Below are 17,306 nucleotides of genomic sequence, written 5' to 3'. Positions count from 1 at the left end.
TCCTCCCCAACATTTTTTTTTTTTTATGTTTGCTGGCTATCTGTAAATCTTCTTTTGAAAAATGTCAGTTCATGTGTCTTGTCCACTTTTCAAAGAAGTTGTCTTCTTTTTCAAGATTTCTTTGAGTTACTTGTAGATTCTGGATATCAGTCCTTTGTTGGATGTACAGTTTGTGAATATTTTCTTTCATTCTGCAAGTTTTCTATTTACTTGGTTAATTATTTCTTTAGCCATAAAAAACTTTGTAGTTTAATTAAGTCCCAATTACTTATTTTTGTTTTTGCTATATTAGTTTTTGGAGTCTTACTCATAAATTCTTTGCCTATGCCAATGTCCAGAAGAGTTTTTCCTAACCTCTCTTCAAGAATTTCAGTGGCGGCAGGTCTGACATTTAAGTTCTTAATCCATCTTGAGTTAATTTTTTTGTATGGCAAAAGATAGGGATCCAGCTTAAGTCTTCTGCATGATGCTTTCTCCATTGTTTTTCCCCAGTGTATCTTTTTGTCTGTTTTGCCAAAAATCAATTGGTTATAGCTATACAGTTTTACTCCCACATTCTCTATTCTGATCCATTGGTCTATTTGTCTACTTTTATACCAGTTACTATGCCGTTTTAATTGCCAGAGCTATGCTTTTATAGATATAAGATTTTATCATTAACAAACAGGGATATTTGACTTATTCTTTCCCAATTTTTATAACTTACATTTATTTCACTTGCCTGATTGCTCTGGCTAAGACTTCAGTACTGTGTTGAATAGAAGTGATAAAAGTAGGAATCCTTGTCTTGTTCCAGTTTTTAGGAGGAATGCTTTCAACTTTAACCCACTTAGTATTAAGTTGGCTGTGGTTCTGTGATACATTGCTTTTATTATTTTAAGGTATATTTTTTCTATGTCTAGTTTACTAAGGGTTTGTATCATGAAGGGATACTGGATTTTATCAAATGATTTTTCTCCACTTATCGAGATTATCATATCTTTTTTGTATTTAATTCTGTTTATGTGATGAATCACATTTATTTATTTGCATATGTTGAACCATTCTTGAATCCCTGGAAAGAAACCCACTCGATTGTGCTGCATTTTCTTCATATATATATATATATATATATATATATATATATATATATGTATATATGTATATATACACACACACACACACACACCCACTGCCAGATTCAGGTTGCTGGTGTTTTCTCGAGAATTTTTGCATCCATGTTCATGATGGATATTGGTGTGTACTTATCTTTTTATTGTTGCATTTTTTTTTTTACCTTGGCTTCAGGGTGATACTGGCCTTATAGAATGAGTTAGGAAGGATTCCCTTCTTCTCAATGTTATGGAGCATTTTCAGTAAAACAGGTATCAGTTCTTCTTTGTGAACCTGGTAGAATTCAGCTGTGAAACCATCTGGTCCAGAGATTTTTTTTTTTTTTTTTTTTTTTTTGATTAGGAGGGTTTTTTTGTTTTTGTTTTTTTTATTTTGGCATATTATGGGGGTACAAATTTTAAGGTTTCAAAAAGTGCCCTTTCCCCCCCTCCCACCAAAAGTCTGAGTTTCCATGGTGACCATCCCCCAAATGGTGCACATCTCACTCATTATGTATGTATATACCCGCCCCCTCCCCCCTCCCACCTGCCCAATACCCAATTACTGTAGTACCTATGTGTCCATTTAGGTGCTGCTCAGTTAAGGAGGTTTTTTTTATTACTGATTCAATCTGGCTACTCATTATTGGTCTGCTAAGGATTTCTATTTCTTTCTGATTCAACCTTGGTAGGTTATATGCTTCCAAAAATGTATCCATTTCCTCCAGGTTTTATCATTAGGTTGCACAGAGGTGTTCATTTTAGTCTCAGAGGATCTTTTGTATTTCTATTGTATCAGTTGTAATGTGTCCTTTTTTATTTTAGATCATGCTCATTTGAATCCTATCTCTTCTTTTCTTGACTAATCTAGCTAGTGGTCTGTCAATTTTGTCTACTTTTTGAAAGAACTAACTTTTTGTTTAATTGATCCTTTGTGTTTTTTTAAGGAGTTCGATATCATTTAGTTCTATGATCATTTTTGGTATTTCTTGTCCTCTGCCAATTTTGTGTTTGGTTTGCTCTTCCTTTGCTATTTAGTAGATACTTGATGTCTGACATTAGATTGTTAATTTGTTATCATTCTGTCTTTTTTTTTAATTTCAGCATATTACAGGAGTACAAATGTTTAGGTTACAAATATTGCCTTTATCTCACCTGAGTCAGAGCTTCAAGCATGTTCACCCTCTAGAGGGTGTTCACACACCCATTAGGTGTGTATATACCCATCTCCAACTCCCTGTCCCCATCTGCCGGACACCTGATGAATGTTACTAATATATGTGCACTTAAGTGTTGATCAGTTAATACCAGTTTTGTGGTGAGTATATGTGGTGCTTATTTTTCCATTCTTGGGATACTTCACTTAGTAGAATGGGTTCCAGCTCTATCCAGCATAATACAAGAGATGCTAGATCACCATTGTTTTTTTGTGGCTGAGTAGAACTCCATAGTATACATATACCACATTTTATTAATCCACTCATGTATTGATGGGCACTTGAGTTGTTTCCACATGCTTGCAATTGTGAATTTTGCTGCTATAAACATTCTAGTGCAGATGTCTTTTTTTATAGCATTTCTTTTTTTTTTTATTTTTTCCTTTGGGTAGATGCTCAGAAATGGGATTGCTGGATAAAATAAAGTGGTAGTTCCAATTTTATCTTTTTGACGTATCTCCATATTAATTTCCACAAAGTTTGTTCTAATTTGCAGTCCCACCAGCAATGTATTAGTGTTCCTACCTCTCCATATCTACACCAAAATTTATTGTTTTAGGACATTTTGAGAAAAAACATTCTCACTGGAAATAAGTGATATCTCATTGTGGTTTTGATTTACATTTATCTGATGATTAGAGATGTTGGACAATTTTTCATGTTTGTTCACCATTAGTCTATTTTCTTTTGAAAAGTTTCTGTTCGTGTCCTTTGCCCAAATTTGATAAAGTTTTTGATTTTTTTCTTGCTGATTTTCCTGAGTTCTATATAGATTCTAGTTATCAGCCCTTTATCCAATGTGCCTGAATACTGAAGCTCCAGAAGACCCACAGTTTCTCTGGAACCCACGAGTCCCCCAAGGCTGCTATAGTCCGAGTGGGTGCTGGGGATTTTGGCTGTGGATGAAGAAATATAGAGACCCACAGGCTGTGAGTCCCGTTTTAGGACAGCTACAAAAATGCTGCCTGCCCATGAAGGGAGGGAAATGAACTGAACCCTCCATGCAAAACCAATGTGCAGTGAGCAGAATACTATTGTGGCTGTACCCCCACCCCAAGGCTAGAACTGGCCATTCTACAGCATACCTATGCCAAAAGCTTGTATTTCAGAGCAGAGTGGTTATGTCAGCAGCATCAATTGTTTGAAGATGGGGAGGTCCCCATCTCCATTTCCCTTCATGGGCTGTAATGCTGCTTCTATTCTGGGATGGGGACACTATCCTACCTTATCAACTCCCCTATGAACTCATGTGTCCACTGGGAGGGGTGTAGACAACTTCAGATCATGAACCATGGGCTCTCAGATACAGGAGAGTGCATATTCTGCTTTCCAATTTTAGCTTTTTTTTAGTGTTATACAAATAAAGCACAAAAGACATTCCATTTAACCCTTATTTTATGGATCAGTGTTTCAGCATTTATTTATTTAGATTTAGATTGCTTGATGATTGAAAGTCAAGGTTACTGAAAAGTTTGAGCAGAATCTAGCATTTTCTATATGCCCATAGCATATACTATATTCTAAGATCATTGATAAAAATGAGTGAGTTGCTGTGAATTTTTCCAAGTCATATTGTAGCAAATAGTTCCAATCTTGAAAAAATATTTTCTAAGCAAGAATAAATTTTAGCATAAATACATTTTTAAGATCAAAAATAAAAATTACCGCTTTTAAGATTATTCTTGAAGCTGTGACTTGGGTGGGTCAAAGGCAATATATCTAACCTAAATATTTGTACCCCTGTAATATGCTGAAATTAAAAAATAAAAAGATTATTCTGAAAAGAAAATAACCTGAAAGTTTCATGCAACAGTAATTTTGCAGTGTCCTTAGTGTGAAAATTCTGCAATTTTTCATTGTATATATTAGTATTTTAGATTTAGATTAAAAGGCTATACAGCCATTAAAATGGCTAAATCCAAAACACTGGGAATTCTAGTTAATTATGGACTGTGTATTATTGCTGTTGGCAAGGCAAAATGTTATAGCCACTTTGGCAGATTGTTGGCAGTGTCTTACAAAGTTAAACGGAGTCTTACCATATGATTTAGCAATTGCATTCCTAGGTATTTACCCAATTAATTTGAAATTTTATGTCCACACAAGTCCTGCAAGGTAATTATTTTAATGAAAGTGGCTAATATCAAGAATATATAAGAAAACTTATATAACTCAATCACAAAAAACAAATAACCCAATTTAACAATGGACAAAAGATCAGAATAGACATTTCTCAAAAGAAGATATACAACCAACAAGTACATGAAAAGATGCTCCGCATCACTAATCACCAGGGAAATGCAAATCAAAATCACATGAGATATCACCTTAGACCAATTAGGATATATGCTGTCAAAACACACAGATGCACACACAAACAAACACAAACATAGAAAATAGTAGATGTTGCTGAGGAGGTAGAGAAATTAGAACATTTGTGCTCTGTGGGAATGTAAAATGATGCAGCTGTTAGGAGAAAATAGTGCAGATGTTCCTCAAAAAAGTTAACAATAGAATTACTGTATGATTTAGGAAATCCACTTCTGGGTATATTCCAAACAAATTGAAAACAGGGTCTTGAGAAGATTTGTACACCTATGTTCACAGCATTATTTACAATAGCCAAAAGAGGGAAGCAACCAAAATGTCCATTGATGAATAAATGGATGAAAAGGTGGTACATGCATACAATGGAACATTATTGAGCCTTATAAAGGAAGGAAACTCTGAGGCATGTCATGACATGGATAAACTTTAAGGACATTATGCTAATTAAAATAAGCCAGTTACATAAAGGCAAATATTGTATGATTCCACTTACATGAGCTACCTAGTTAGTTAAACTCATAGAAACAAAAAGTAAAACAGTTATTGCCAGGAAATGGAAAGAGGGGGAAATGGGCAGTTGTTTAATTGGTATGAAAAAGTTCTAGAGATTGGTTACACAACAATGAAAATATACTTAACACTACTGAACTATACACTTAAAAGTGGTTAAAATAGTCAATTTTATATGACGTGTCTTTTACCACAATTTGAAAAAAATTAGTCAAATTAAACTTTCTCACCGAAAAAGTTACATAAGAGAATTGTTTATGAAGACTTGATATTCAATCTCTTAAAGAGAACAAGACACTTTCACTAAAGATAGTGACTATATTAATAACTAAATTGAGTGGAAAAATTTATCTGTGAAGTAAAGGATTTTCTAAAAGTATACAATATATATAATTTAAAAGGGTAATTTATTGCTAATCATAGAAAATATATTCAATGTGATTAAAATATCATTATGCACAAAATAAAATAACACTCTAACACATTTTAGTACAGTTCTGATCACTAGGGGTGTAGAAATTTTAAAAATAAAGATGAAAGAAAACCATGACTCTTTAAATGAGTATTTAATAGAAAAAGCAATACATATGGTCAAGAAGCATATAAAAATGATTAATCTTACTTATATTTAAAAAAACAAAGAAAATAACAAGAAATCGTTTTTCATTAAATTGGCAAAAATTACAAAGTGGAATAAAATCTAGCACTGGTAAAGATGTTAAAAAATAGGGACCATTGTACATTTCTGCCTTCATTGAAAGCCAATTTGACAACATTTATACAAAAATGTAAATGAACATACTCTTTGATTCATCAATCCCACTTTGTGTTATAAGGCCTAAAATAAAGGCCTTGTATTATGTGTCTTTTGGCATCTAGAAAAAACTGAGAGGGCCTCCTACAGCCCTCCCTATTGTGTTCCTGCAGATAAAGTATGCTATTCAAACAACCCTCCTTATCATGTTCAACAGACACAATACAAAATGCCTGTTTATTCCTGAGTAATGGACCTCAGTTCCCTGCTAGTAGAATGAGTCAAACAAGCCAATCACATCTTCCTGTGGAAATCAGGTGTTATACCACCCTCTTGTTACTGCAAAGCTTGGCTCCCACAGCCCCTGCTTGTACACTCTGTCCCCAAGTGCAACCCAATGTGGCTTTGTATGCCATAAGATTTCCTCAGGCTGTAAGTATACATGACTAATACATTACTTACTAATCTTATCTGTCCAGTGTTGAGAGTCATGTTTTTTGCCACCCCTATGACTCTAGGGCAGGAATTCCTTCCTCGCCAATAGGATGAAGAGGAGATAACCAAAATACAGTGCTAGAAATTTCACATCACATAAAATTGCACATGTAAAACAAAATATATGTACAAAGATGTATATTTCAACATTGTTTTTTTGTCTATCCTTTTCTTTCTTTTTTCCTATTTTTAAATTTCAGAATAATATGGGGGTACAAATATTTTGGTTATATAAATTACTTTTGTACTGTTTCAGTCAAAGTTACAAATGCACCCAACACCCGATAGTGTGCATTGTATCTGTTAGGTGTGAATTTACCTTCCATCCTCCCCTCTCCCACCTGCTTGCTTTTCAATAAATGATATTTCCATATGTGCACATAAGTGTTGATCAATTAGTTCCAATTTAACGGTGATTATATGTGGTGTTTGTCTTTCCACTTTTGTGATATTTCTCTTAGAAGTCTGCACTTCCATCCAATTTAATATAAGTGGTATTAGTTCACCATTTTTATGGCTCAGTAGTACTCCATAGTGTTTGTGTACATACACACTCACCACATTTTATTAATCCACTCATAGATTGATGGGAACTTGGGTTGCTTCCACAACTTTGCAATTGTTAATTGAGCGGCTATAAACATTAGAGTGCCAGTGTCTTTTTTATAGATTGTCTCTTTTTCTCTGGGTAAATACCCAGTAGTGGGGTTGCTGGATCAAACGGTAGGCCTACTTTTAGTTCTTTGAGGTATCTCCATATTACTTTTAATAGAAGTTGTACTAGTTTGCAGTCCCACCAACAGTGTGTAAGTGTTCCTCTCTCTCTACATTCCCCCCAACATTTGTTGTTTTGGGGACTTTTTGAAAAAATTCATTCTCACTGGAGTTAAGTGATAGCTCATTGTGGTTTCAATTTGCATTTATTTGCCATATGATTAGAGATGTTGAGCAATTTTTTTTAGTTTTTCTTGGCCATTAGTCAATCTTCTTTTGAAAAGTTTCCGTTCATGTCTTTTGCCCCATTTTAATGGTGTTGTTTGATTTTTCCTTGCTGATTTGCTTGAGTTCTTTATAGATTCTAGCTATCAGCCCTTTATCAAATGTGTAGCATGCGAAAATATTCTCCCATTCTGTAGGTTGTCTAGTTGTTCTCGTGACAGTTTCTTTGGCTGTTCAGAAGCTTTTTAGTTTGATCAGGTCCCATTTATTTATTTTTGTTGTTTCTGTGATTACCTTTGGGGTCTTTTTCATGAATTCTTTGCCTACACCAAAGTCTAGAAGAGTATTTCCAATGTTTTTTTCTAGAATTCTAATAGTTTCACACCTTAGGTTTAAGTCTGTTACCAAGCGTGAGTTGATATGTGTGAGTGGTGAGAGGTGTGGATCCTGTTTAAGGCTTCAACATGTGGCTATCCAATTTTCCAAGCACTATTTTTTGAATAGGAATTATTTTCCCCAGTGTATGTTTTTGTCTGCTTTGTGAAAGATTGTTTTTAAAAGCAATATTCTTAAAACCACTTAAATGTACAACAATAGATAACACTTTAACTAAATTGTGGAATGTCCATATGATGGAGCACAATGTATCAGTTAAAAATAGTAAGGTATACAAAAAATTAAAAATATAACTAGAATATAATTAACCAACCTCATTTCTGGTATTTATCTAAAAATATTGAATTCATGATCTCAAAGATCTGCCTCTCCTTCCATGTTTATTGCAGCATTATTCACAATAGGGAAAATATGGAAACAACCTAAATATCCATGGAGGGATGAATGAATAAAGAAAATATGGCATATGTTAGGGTGGGAGCTTATAACACAGGATGAGAAAGATTTCTTGACACAAAGATTTGAATAGTTTTAAACAAAATAGTTTATTTTACTTCCCAACAGGAGGGAAAGGCTTAGTACAAGAGAAAGAAAGTAGTGCCACCAGGAAGATAAGCAGTTCAAGGTTTTTATACGGTGGTAAAGGGGGAAAAAAGTGTTTACTGGCAGCTAAGAGGAAACCTCTGTGAAACAGCTGCATCTGTTTTTTTCTTATATTTTTTCCTCTCTCTTCTTTGTGATGCTGGCTTATCAGAGTCCTTGGAATGAAGTCTGGTGAGAGTGGGAGCTGGGGGGAACTCACGCCCCTGCTGTCTGTTCAAGGATCTTCAAGGCCATTAAAACAAACTCTCAAAACAGCAGGTGATTTATCAAAAAAGCAGTAGTTGTGTGCTATGATCTTTCCCTTCAAAGGATCAATTATGTGTTGTGAGTTTTCTCTTTTTTATTATATAGTTTATTTGTCTCTGTTAGATAGATTATTAGCAAGACAATACTTTCAGTATGTATGTACAATGGAATATTATTCAGCCTCTAAAAAGATGCCATACAGGACAGCATGGATGAACCTGGAGGACATTACATTAAGTGAAGTAAGGTCAGCACAGAAAGACAAATATTGATGATTCCACTTATATGATGTATGTAAAATAGTCAAACTAATGGAAGCATAGACTAGAAAACTGGTTTCCAGGGGCTGAGGGAAGAGGAAATGGGGAGATGTTGTTCCATGCATATGAAGTTCCAGTTATGAAAGACGAATAAGTTCTAGGCATCTGCTGTAAAACATTTGTCTATAATTATCAATACTGGAATATACACTTAATTTTGTTAAGAAGGTTGCTTTCCAGTTGTGTTCTTACCACACATAAAAAAAATCACTGGGATATATCTGTATCTAATCTAATACTAAGATTTCTAAGATATGCATTTAAGTGGAACAGTTTAGGTTTGTAATGTCATTCCATTTGTTTGGTTTCTTTTTAGGTGTCCATGTATTTTTATCCTGAAAAGTAACTGAGGAAAATACTAATGTGTTTGTCTTTGATGCAGGGATTGTGGAGTTGCAAATAAGGAAAGGAGAAAGATTGTAGTTTATTTTATAACTTTCTGATTATTTGACTATTTTTATATCAAGTGCATTCTTAATTTTATTTTAAAAGTAAAGATAAACATTTGAGTGCAGATGTCTTTTTTATAGAATGTCTTTTGCTCAAATGTCTATAGCAGCACAATTCACAATTGCAAAGATGTGGAAACAATGCAAGTGCCCATCAATACATGAGTGGATTCATGAAATGTGGTTTATGTATACAATGGAATACTATTCAGCTATAAGAAACAATGGTGATATAGCACCTATTGTACCTGAATACAATAGGCACCTGAAGCCTATTGTATTTTCCTGGATAGATCTGGAAGCCATACTACTAAGTGAAGTATCCCAAGAATATAAAAATAACCACCACATGTACTTACCAGCAAATTGGTTTCACTGATCAACACCTAAGTGCACATACAGGAATAACATTTATTGGGCGTTGGGCAGAAGGGAGGGGGGAGGAAGAGATTAGTATATACATCCATAATGAGTGCGATGCACATCATCTGGGGGATGGACATGCTTGAACCTCTGCCTCCGGGGGGAGGGGGGCAAGGACAATATACATAACCTAAACATTTGTACCCACGTAATACGTAGAAATAAAAAAAAATAGATAAAATTAACAAAGCGTACATGGAGACCTGGGATTAAATGTTCTGAACAACTAAATATATATTTTCTCAGTAGGTATAGTTTACAAATGTGTAAATTATAAAGACTTTCTTCCTTCTTATGCACCTAACACACATGGGAACCGGTTATGAAGTTATGATCACATCCTAAAAAAATTTTTAAAAATAAAGTAAAAATAAAAGGAATAAGGCATGATTCTACTATTAAAGAGCTCTTAATCTACAGGAAGATGGAAGAAACTTTCATGAAACAAGTTTTAGATCTCAACACGGTGACTAGTGTCTGAACTGATTATCTGGATAAGGCAGAGTAGTGAACAGCATATGGAAAACTGAGGGAGGAAGCTGAGAGAAGTATAAACACAAATCAGAGGCATTCCTATATGCAAATAACAGTCAAATTGAGAACCAAATCAAAGACACAATACCCTTCACAATAGCAACAAAGAAAATGAAGTACCTAGGAATATAGTTAACTAAGGAGGTAAAAGACCTCTACAGAGAGAACTATGAAATGCTGAGGAAGGAAATAGCAGAGGACGTAAACAGATGGAAATCCATACCATGCTCATGGGTTGGCAGAATCTACATTGTCAGAATGTCTATACTACCCAAACTGATCTACAGATTCAATGCAATCCCTATTAAAATCCCAACATCATTTTTCACAGATATAGAAAAAATAATTTTACACTTTATTTGGAATCAGAGAAGACTCCATATATCAAAAGCAATTCTAGGCAATAAAAACAAAATGGGAGGTATCAATATGCCATATTTCAAACTATACCACAAAGCTGTAGTAATTAAATCAGTTTGATATTGGCACAAAGATAGGAATATTGGCCAGTGGAACAGAACTGAGAACCCTGATATAAAATCATCCTCATATAACCATCTAATCTTCAACAAAGCAGACAAAAGCATTCACTGAGGAAAAGAATCCTTATTCAATAAATGGTACTGGGAAAACTGCATAGCCAAGTAGGATCCACACCTTTCACCTCTCACAAAAATCAACTCGCACTAGGTAACAGACTTAAATGTAAGGTATTAGAACTATAGAGGAAACTCTATTAGAACTCTAGACGAAAATGTTGGAAACATTCTCCTAGACATTGGCCTAGGCAAAGAATTTATGAGGAAGACCCCAAAGGCAATCACAGCAGCAACAAAAATGAATAAATGGTACCTGATCAAATTAAATAGCTTCTGCACAGCCAAATAAACAGTCATGAAAACAAACAGACAACCTACAGAATGGGAGAAAATTTTTGTATCCTACACATCTGAGAAGGGGCTGATAACTAGAATCTACTTAGAACTTATGAAAATTAGCAAGAAAAAATCAAACAACCATATCAAAAAGTGGGCAAATGACATGAACAGAAACTTTTCAAAAGAAGACAGAATAATGTCTAAGGAATATATGAAAAAATGTTCAACATCTCTAATCATCAGAGAAATGCAAATCAAAACCACAATGAGATATCATTTATCTCCAGTAAGAATTGCCCTTATCAAAAAGTCTCAAAGCAATCAATGTTGGCATGGATGAGGAGAGGTAGGAACACTCCTACACTGCTGGTGGGACTGCAAACTAGTTCAAGCTCTGTGGAAAGCAATATGGAGATACTTTAAAGTGACACAAGTAGATCTACCGTTTGATCCAGCAATCTCACTACTGGGAATCTACCCAAAAGAACAAAGGACAATCTACAATAAAGACACCTGCATGTGAATGTTCATAGCAGCAAAATTCATAATTCCAAAGCTGTGGAAACAACCTAAGTGCCCATCAATACATGAGTGGATTAATAAAATGTGGTATATGTATACCATGGAGTACTGTTCAGCTTTAAGAAACAATGGTGATATAGTACATCTTGTATCTTCCTGGATAGAGCTGGAACTCATACTACTAAGTGAAGTATCCCAAGAATGGAAAAGCAAGCACCACATATACTCACCAGCAAATTGTAATGAACTGATCAGCATCTAAGTGGACACATAGGAATTGCATTTATTGGGTATTGGGCAGGTGGGAGGGGAGAGAAGGGGATGGGTATATACATACATAATGAGTGAGATGTGCACCATCTGGGGGGTGATCACGCTTGAAGCTCAGACTTGTGGGAGAAGGAGGGGCAAGGGCATTACATGCAACCTTAAAATTTGTACCCCCATAATATGTTGAAATAAAAAAATAAATTATTAATAATGGGATCTGATCAAATTAAACACTTTCTGCACTGCCAAGGAAACAATCATTAGAGCAAATAGACAACCCACAGAGTGGGAGAAAATATTCACTCTCTACAATTCTGATAAAAGTCTAATAACAAGAATCTACCTAGAACTTAAAAGAATAAACAAGAAAAAAATCAAACAACCCCATCAAGAAATGGGCAATGGAAATGAACAGAAACTTCTCCAAAGAAGACAGATTAATGGCATGCAAGCATATAAAAAAATGTTCAACATCTCTAATCATTAGAGAAATGCAAATCAAAGCCACAATGAAATACCACCTAACCCCAGTGAGAATGGCCTGTATGAAGAAATCCCAAAACAACAAATGCTGGCGAGGATACGGAGAGACAGGAACACTCTTACACTGCTGGTGGGACTGCAAATTAGTGCAACCTTTGTGGAAAAGAATTTGGAGATACCTCAGACAGCTAGAAATAGAAATACCATTCGACCCAGCAATAGCATTGTTGGGCATCTACCCAAAAGAACATAAGTCTCTCTATTATAAAGACATCTGCACCTGAATGCTTATGGCAGCACAATTCACTATTGCATGGTCATGGAAACTACCCAAGTGCCCGTCAATTCATAAGTGGATAACTAAAATGTGGTATATGCTCACAATGGAATATTACTCAATCCTAAGAAACAACAGTGAGCTAGCAACTTTTATGCTATCCTGGATTAAGCTTAAGCCTGTAATACAAAGTGAGATGACACATGATCTGGAAAATGGGCTACACATCTACTGGCCATCAAATTGGTACTGACTGACTAAAACTATGGTGCTCAAAAAACGGTAGCGTTCAACAGGGATTTGGGGGAAGGAGACCCACATCTTAAGGAAGTGGCGAGCATTGTAGGGGATAAGGGATTACCTCTATCACTTTTTAGGGAGAGGTAAAGATATACATTGTAACCAAAATGTCTGGAAAAAAATCTGTAATCTGGACGTGGGCAGGGGGAAGGGGGGAGGAGGGGAAGGGTATGTACTTACACGGTGGGTGCAGTGCGCACCACTTGGAGGCTGGACATGCTAGAATCTCTGGCATAGCGGGGTGGGGAGGGGGGCAGGGGTAAGATATGTAACCCTAACAATATCTGTACCCCTGTAATATGAAGTAATAAAAAATAATAATAATTTTTCTTTCAAAGGAGCTTCATCTAAGTGCAAACATGTAGTTCAATTCCACATTTAACAAATATACGTACTTAAAATGGGAAAACCCACCCCTATTTCAGTGTTTTGTCACTTAATGTTATCTTTAAAAGAAAATCAAAGAACCAAATTCTTAGAAGTGTCCTGGAAGTTGATTAAAAGTCCTGAAGATTTCCATCTATTGAATTGCAATATCAACCAAGTGAAGTCAGCACAATTATCTGGTTACTTAGGCTAATCTTCAGCTTTCACCTAAATTTCCTGGGTTACTGGAATGCTACTCTTTTCACAAAACAAACAAGATAATTACCTGTCTCTTTCACCTGAGCCAGAGGTTTTTAGGCTTTTGGATGTCTTATTCAGTGAAAGTGGCTCGAGAGTCCAATAGAAAGACAAACTGACTTCAAATTCAGGCGTCTTTGGGGAAGAATTTCCCTTCTCCTTTAAGTGTGCATTTTTTTCCTTCTCTAAATGGGTATTCACCATATCGATGCTAATTGATTTTTATTTCTTTCTTTATTTTTTTAGTTAAAAGATGCAGTTAGGAGCTGTGAACATAACTGCTCTTCCCCTATATTCTTCTACATAATAGGTGTTGTCATAATAGGTAGCTGTTAGCATTGTTAATGCTAAGACCCCAGCACATTTCTAGCAACTCAAATCAGGGTTTATTTAGTTCAATTTAAAGGATGAGTCAGCTTTGGATGTCCTCTAAATGAATTAAAATTAATTGGATGAGTGTGTTCTGTGTTCTGTTCATTATTCCTTCCATTCTGACAGTAATGTAGGTTAGCTTGCACTGGAGAACTTGTTGCAATGAAAAATTACAGAAATATTTATGCTAGCTATTATGATGAATTATTTGAATATACCTAGAACCTTACTACCATTTATTTTGCTCTCTGTTTTATTTTGAGAATTTTAGCTTCACAACTATTATGTAATCAATGTAGGATGAACACCTAATGTGATTTGTATGTTGTAAATAACTTGAAGGTTATTCTTCTCAATTGAAAAAAAAAAGCTTGGATGAATTAGGAACATGTTATTCAATATTAGTTCTTATAATAAATGCTACTCATCAGAGTTTTTAAATTAGGGGAAACAGATTAACTGACAATGAAATATATTAGCACACACACAGCAAAAGTATTATACATCTTACGAAGAAACATGCTTTAATTATTCAGTCTAACTTCACTCTCTTGGTAGTAAACCAAGAATTCATATGTTGTTGCTTCTCTTTATGTTGGTTAAAATTACTTTCCAAAAGTTTTAGCTTTAGAATAAACAAATTTAGTATTAAATCACTTTTAGCTATGGTTAACACTTTTTATTAGGTCATGTTTTATATGTTAGATATATTATTTTCCATCGTTATCAGAATCTGATTTAAGAGAGGGTTTTGTTTTAAATTGCAGTTAGAGAGGAAATGTTGAAAGAAATGTATGTCTAGGAAGTATTTGAATTCTAGCCTCTGTATGGGATCAGACCATATCATATTAGGCACAGGGCAGCAACAGAATCTTATACCTCCTGCCATGATTAACTGAGACATTATATGGATAAGGTGACCAGAAAAAATCCCAAATATTTCTATTTCTAACTCTGCCATGGACTCTCTGTGACCTATTTAATGAGACCTTTGGCCTTTTTTTCCTGGTGTCTTATCAGCAAACAGAGGTCATTATCATATCACATTTCTAATTTACTTCTCAAGGATGCCTCCAGGATTCATTGAATTAAAAATATATAAAGCCCATAGTTTATTGTTTAAAAAAAGCTTAAGAACAAAAAGGGTAGGTGTATTATTAAACTTTCTAAAGCCATAAATGTGATGATTTTTAGGGCTACATTATCTTCTTACATTTCTCTTATTTACCATTTTAATTAATTATAACATTAGTAGAAACCCAATGTCTAGATTTATATGGCAAGTCTAGATTAATTTATCAAAAGGCAGCACACTGGTGTAATTCTATCTCTGTTTTTTTCTTTTGTGTGTGTGTAGTATGTGAGTGAATGCAAATATCTGAAGTATAGAAAAGAAGGTTGAAAGAATATACATTAAAATGTCAAAAGGTCTTATTTCCAAGTTCTGAGTGATTTAAGTTATTTTCTTATTTCTTTATATATATTTCCTACGATGAACATGTATTATTTGTGTAATTAAAACCACTTAAAGTCAACCGTGCTTAATTGCTATCAGTTAAAAAAATTCTACTCATTTCATGCTAGCATACTGTATTAGTTTATTGAAATAAAAACAATAAAAATGATTATTTTCAAAATGGGAGAACATAGAGTAAGAATTATGAAATGAATTTTGCTGCTATTATGTGTTGACAATGACCTAGCACATCTCATCCTGATGATTCTCTCCATGTCATTATTTCTTTGATGATTCTAATTTTTAAAAATGTGCTTTTCAGCTACAGGACCGCACTCAGTTCAGTGACCGAGACTTAGCTACCCTTAAGAAGTATTGGGACAATGGCATGACCAGCCTGGGCTCTGTTTGTAGAGAGAAAATTGAAGCTGTTGCAACTGAATTAAATGTTGACTGTGAAATAGTTCGGGTAAGACATTTTCAATAATTTTAACGTTGTAGTTGATGAGTGCCATAAGTGAAAGTTTTAAAAAATTGCATGAGATGCTACAAACAATACCATCAGTAAAGTAAAAAGATAATCCACAGAACTGGAAATACATTTTGATATATATATGTGTTTATATATATATATATATATATATATATATATATATATATATGATAAGAAAGTTGTATCTAGAGTATGTAAAGAACACATACAACTCAATAATGGAAAGGTAAATAATACAGCTTAAAAAATAGACAAAATATCAATAGACATTTCTCTTAGTAAGATATACAAATGGTCAATAAATACATGAAAAGATGTTCAACATCATCAGTCATTATGGAAACAGAAATCTAAATCACAATGAGGTTGAAAAAATGGCACACTAGAAGCAACCTGATGACATGCCACTCCCAAGGAAAGAAGTAAAAGGTGCAGGCAGCTGCCTGCATACAGATCACTTCTCTCTGAAGCAGCATCATGAGATCACAGAGAAATCAATACAGAACACTCAGAGTGGGGAAAAAAAGAGATAGGATGATGCATATGACAAGATCATAGAACACATGGGGACACAAACAATAAGAAATAGAGTGCTGGGACACCACGATTGCCCTGCTGGCACAGCGTGAACTGAATTGCAAGATGGCTCCTACTACCCCCAGAAATGTCTGCTAGGTCAGACCATGGACCTATCTGTATTCTATGCAGAACCACTGAACCAGAAAACAGGTGCAGTGGGGACTGCGCAGCAGCTAAAGCCATTCTGAGCTCTTGGGTGAACTGTGCCAGGTCTGCACCAGTATGGGGAGGGAGTGAACTGACTTGTGGCTTCCCTGAGCCATTCCCCCATGACTTGAACATTAGCACTTCTCCCCTAGAGTGCAACGGGAACCAGACATGGGAATTGACTGGGGAACAGCAGGCTCCAACCTGAGAGGCGTTGGGCAACCACTTCTGCAAGTCCTTGGTAGGGAGTGGAGAGCTCCGCATTATCCAGGCCACTGGAACCAACATCTGCCCATCTGATCGGCCATCTGTTGTGGCCTCTGACCTGTGAAACAACCTGCCACTTTCTCGGTCCCAATTCTGCCCTCCAGCTCCCAGTTCCCTTCTGCCTAGTCAGTCTTGACCCACCATCCAGGTCTGATCAACCCCAACATCTGCCCAGCCATGCTTCCGGCTCCTTGACCCTGCTTACAAGCTCTGCTTCCAGGTCCTCCTTAGTCCCAACTCTGAGAATCTCACACCGGAGCCCAAGGCTCTAACTCTGTTCCTCCAGAACTGCCCCCACCCCCACCCCAGGCCCAAGAAACCGTTGGCAAGCCT

The 17,306-nt window shown here is 35.4% G+C and overlaps 1 protein-coding gene across 1 annotated transcript in view; it reads left to right on the top strand.

Annotated features, from left to right (window-relative positions):
• The window catches only part of HDX (highly divergent homeobox), a 239,504-nt gene that overhangs the window by 143,827 nt on the left and 78,371 nt on the right, over nucleotides 1-17,306 (top strand). Inside the window, exon 5 of the mRNA XM_012790096.2 lies at nucleotides 15,810-15,956. Coding sequence (XP_012645550.1) covers nucleotides 15,810-15,956 — 147 coding nt within the window. The remainder of the gene's footprint in view (nucleotides 1-15,809; nucleotides 15,957-17,306) is intronic.

The sequence above is a fragment of the Microcebus murinus genome, chromosome X, assembly GCF_040939455.1.
Source record: "Microcebus murinus isolate Inina chromosome X, M.murinus_Inina_mat1.0, whole genome shotgun sequence".
NCBI lineage: Eukaryota > Metazoa > Chordata > Mammalia > Primates > Cheirogaleidae > Microcebus > Microcebus murinus.
The sequence above is the reverse complement of the archived record's forward strand: the minus strand, read 5'-3'. Positions and strand labels throughout refer to the sequence as shown.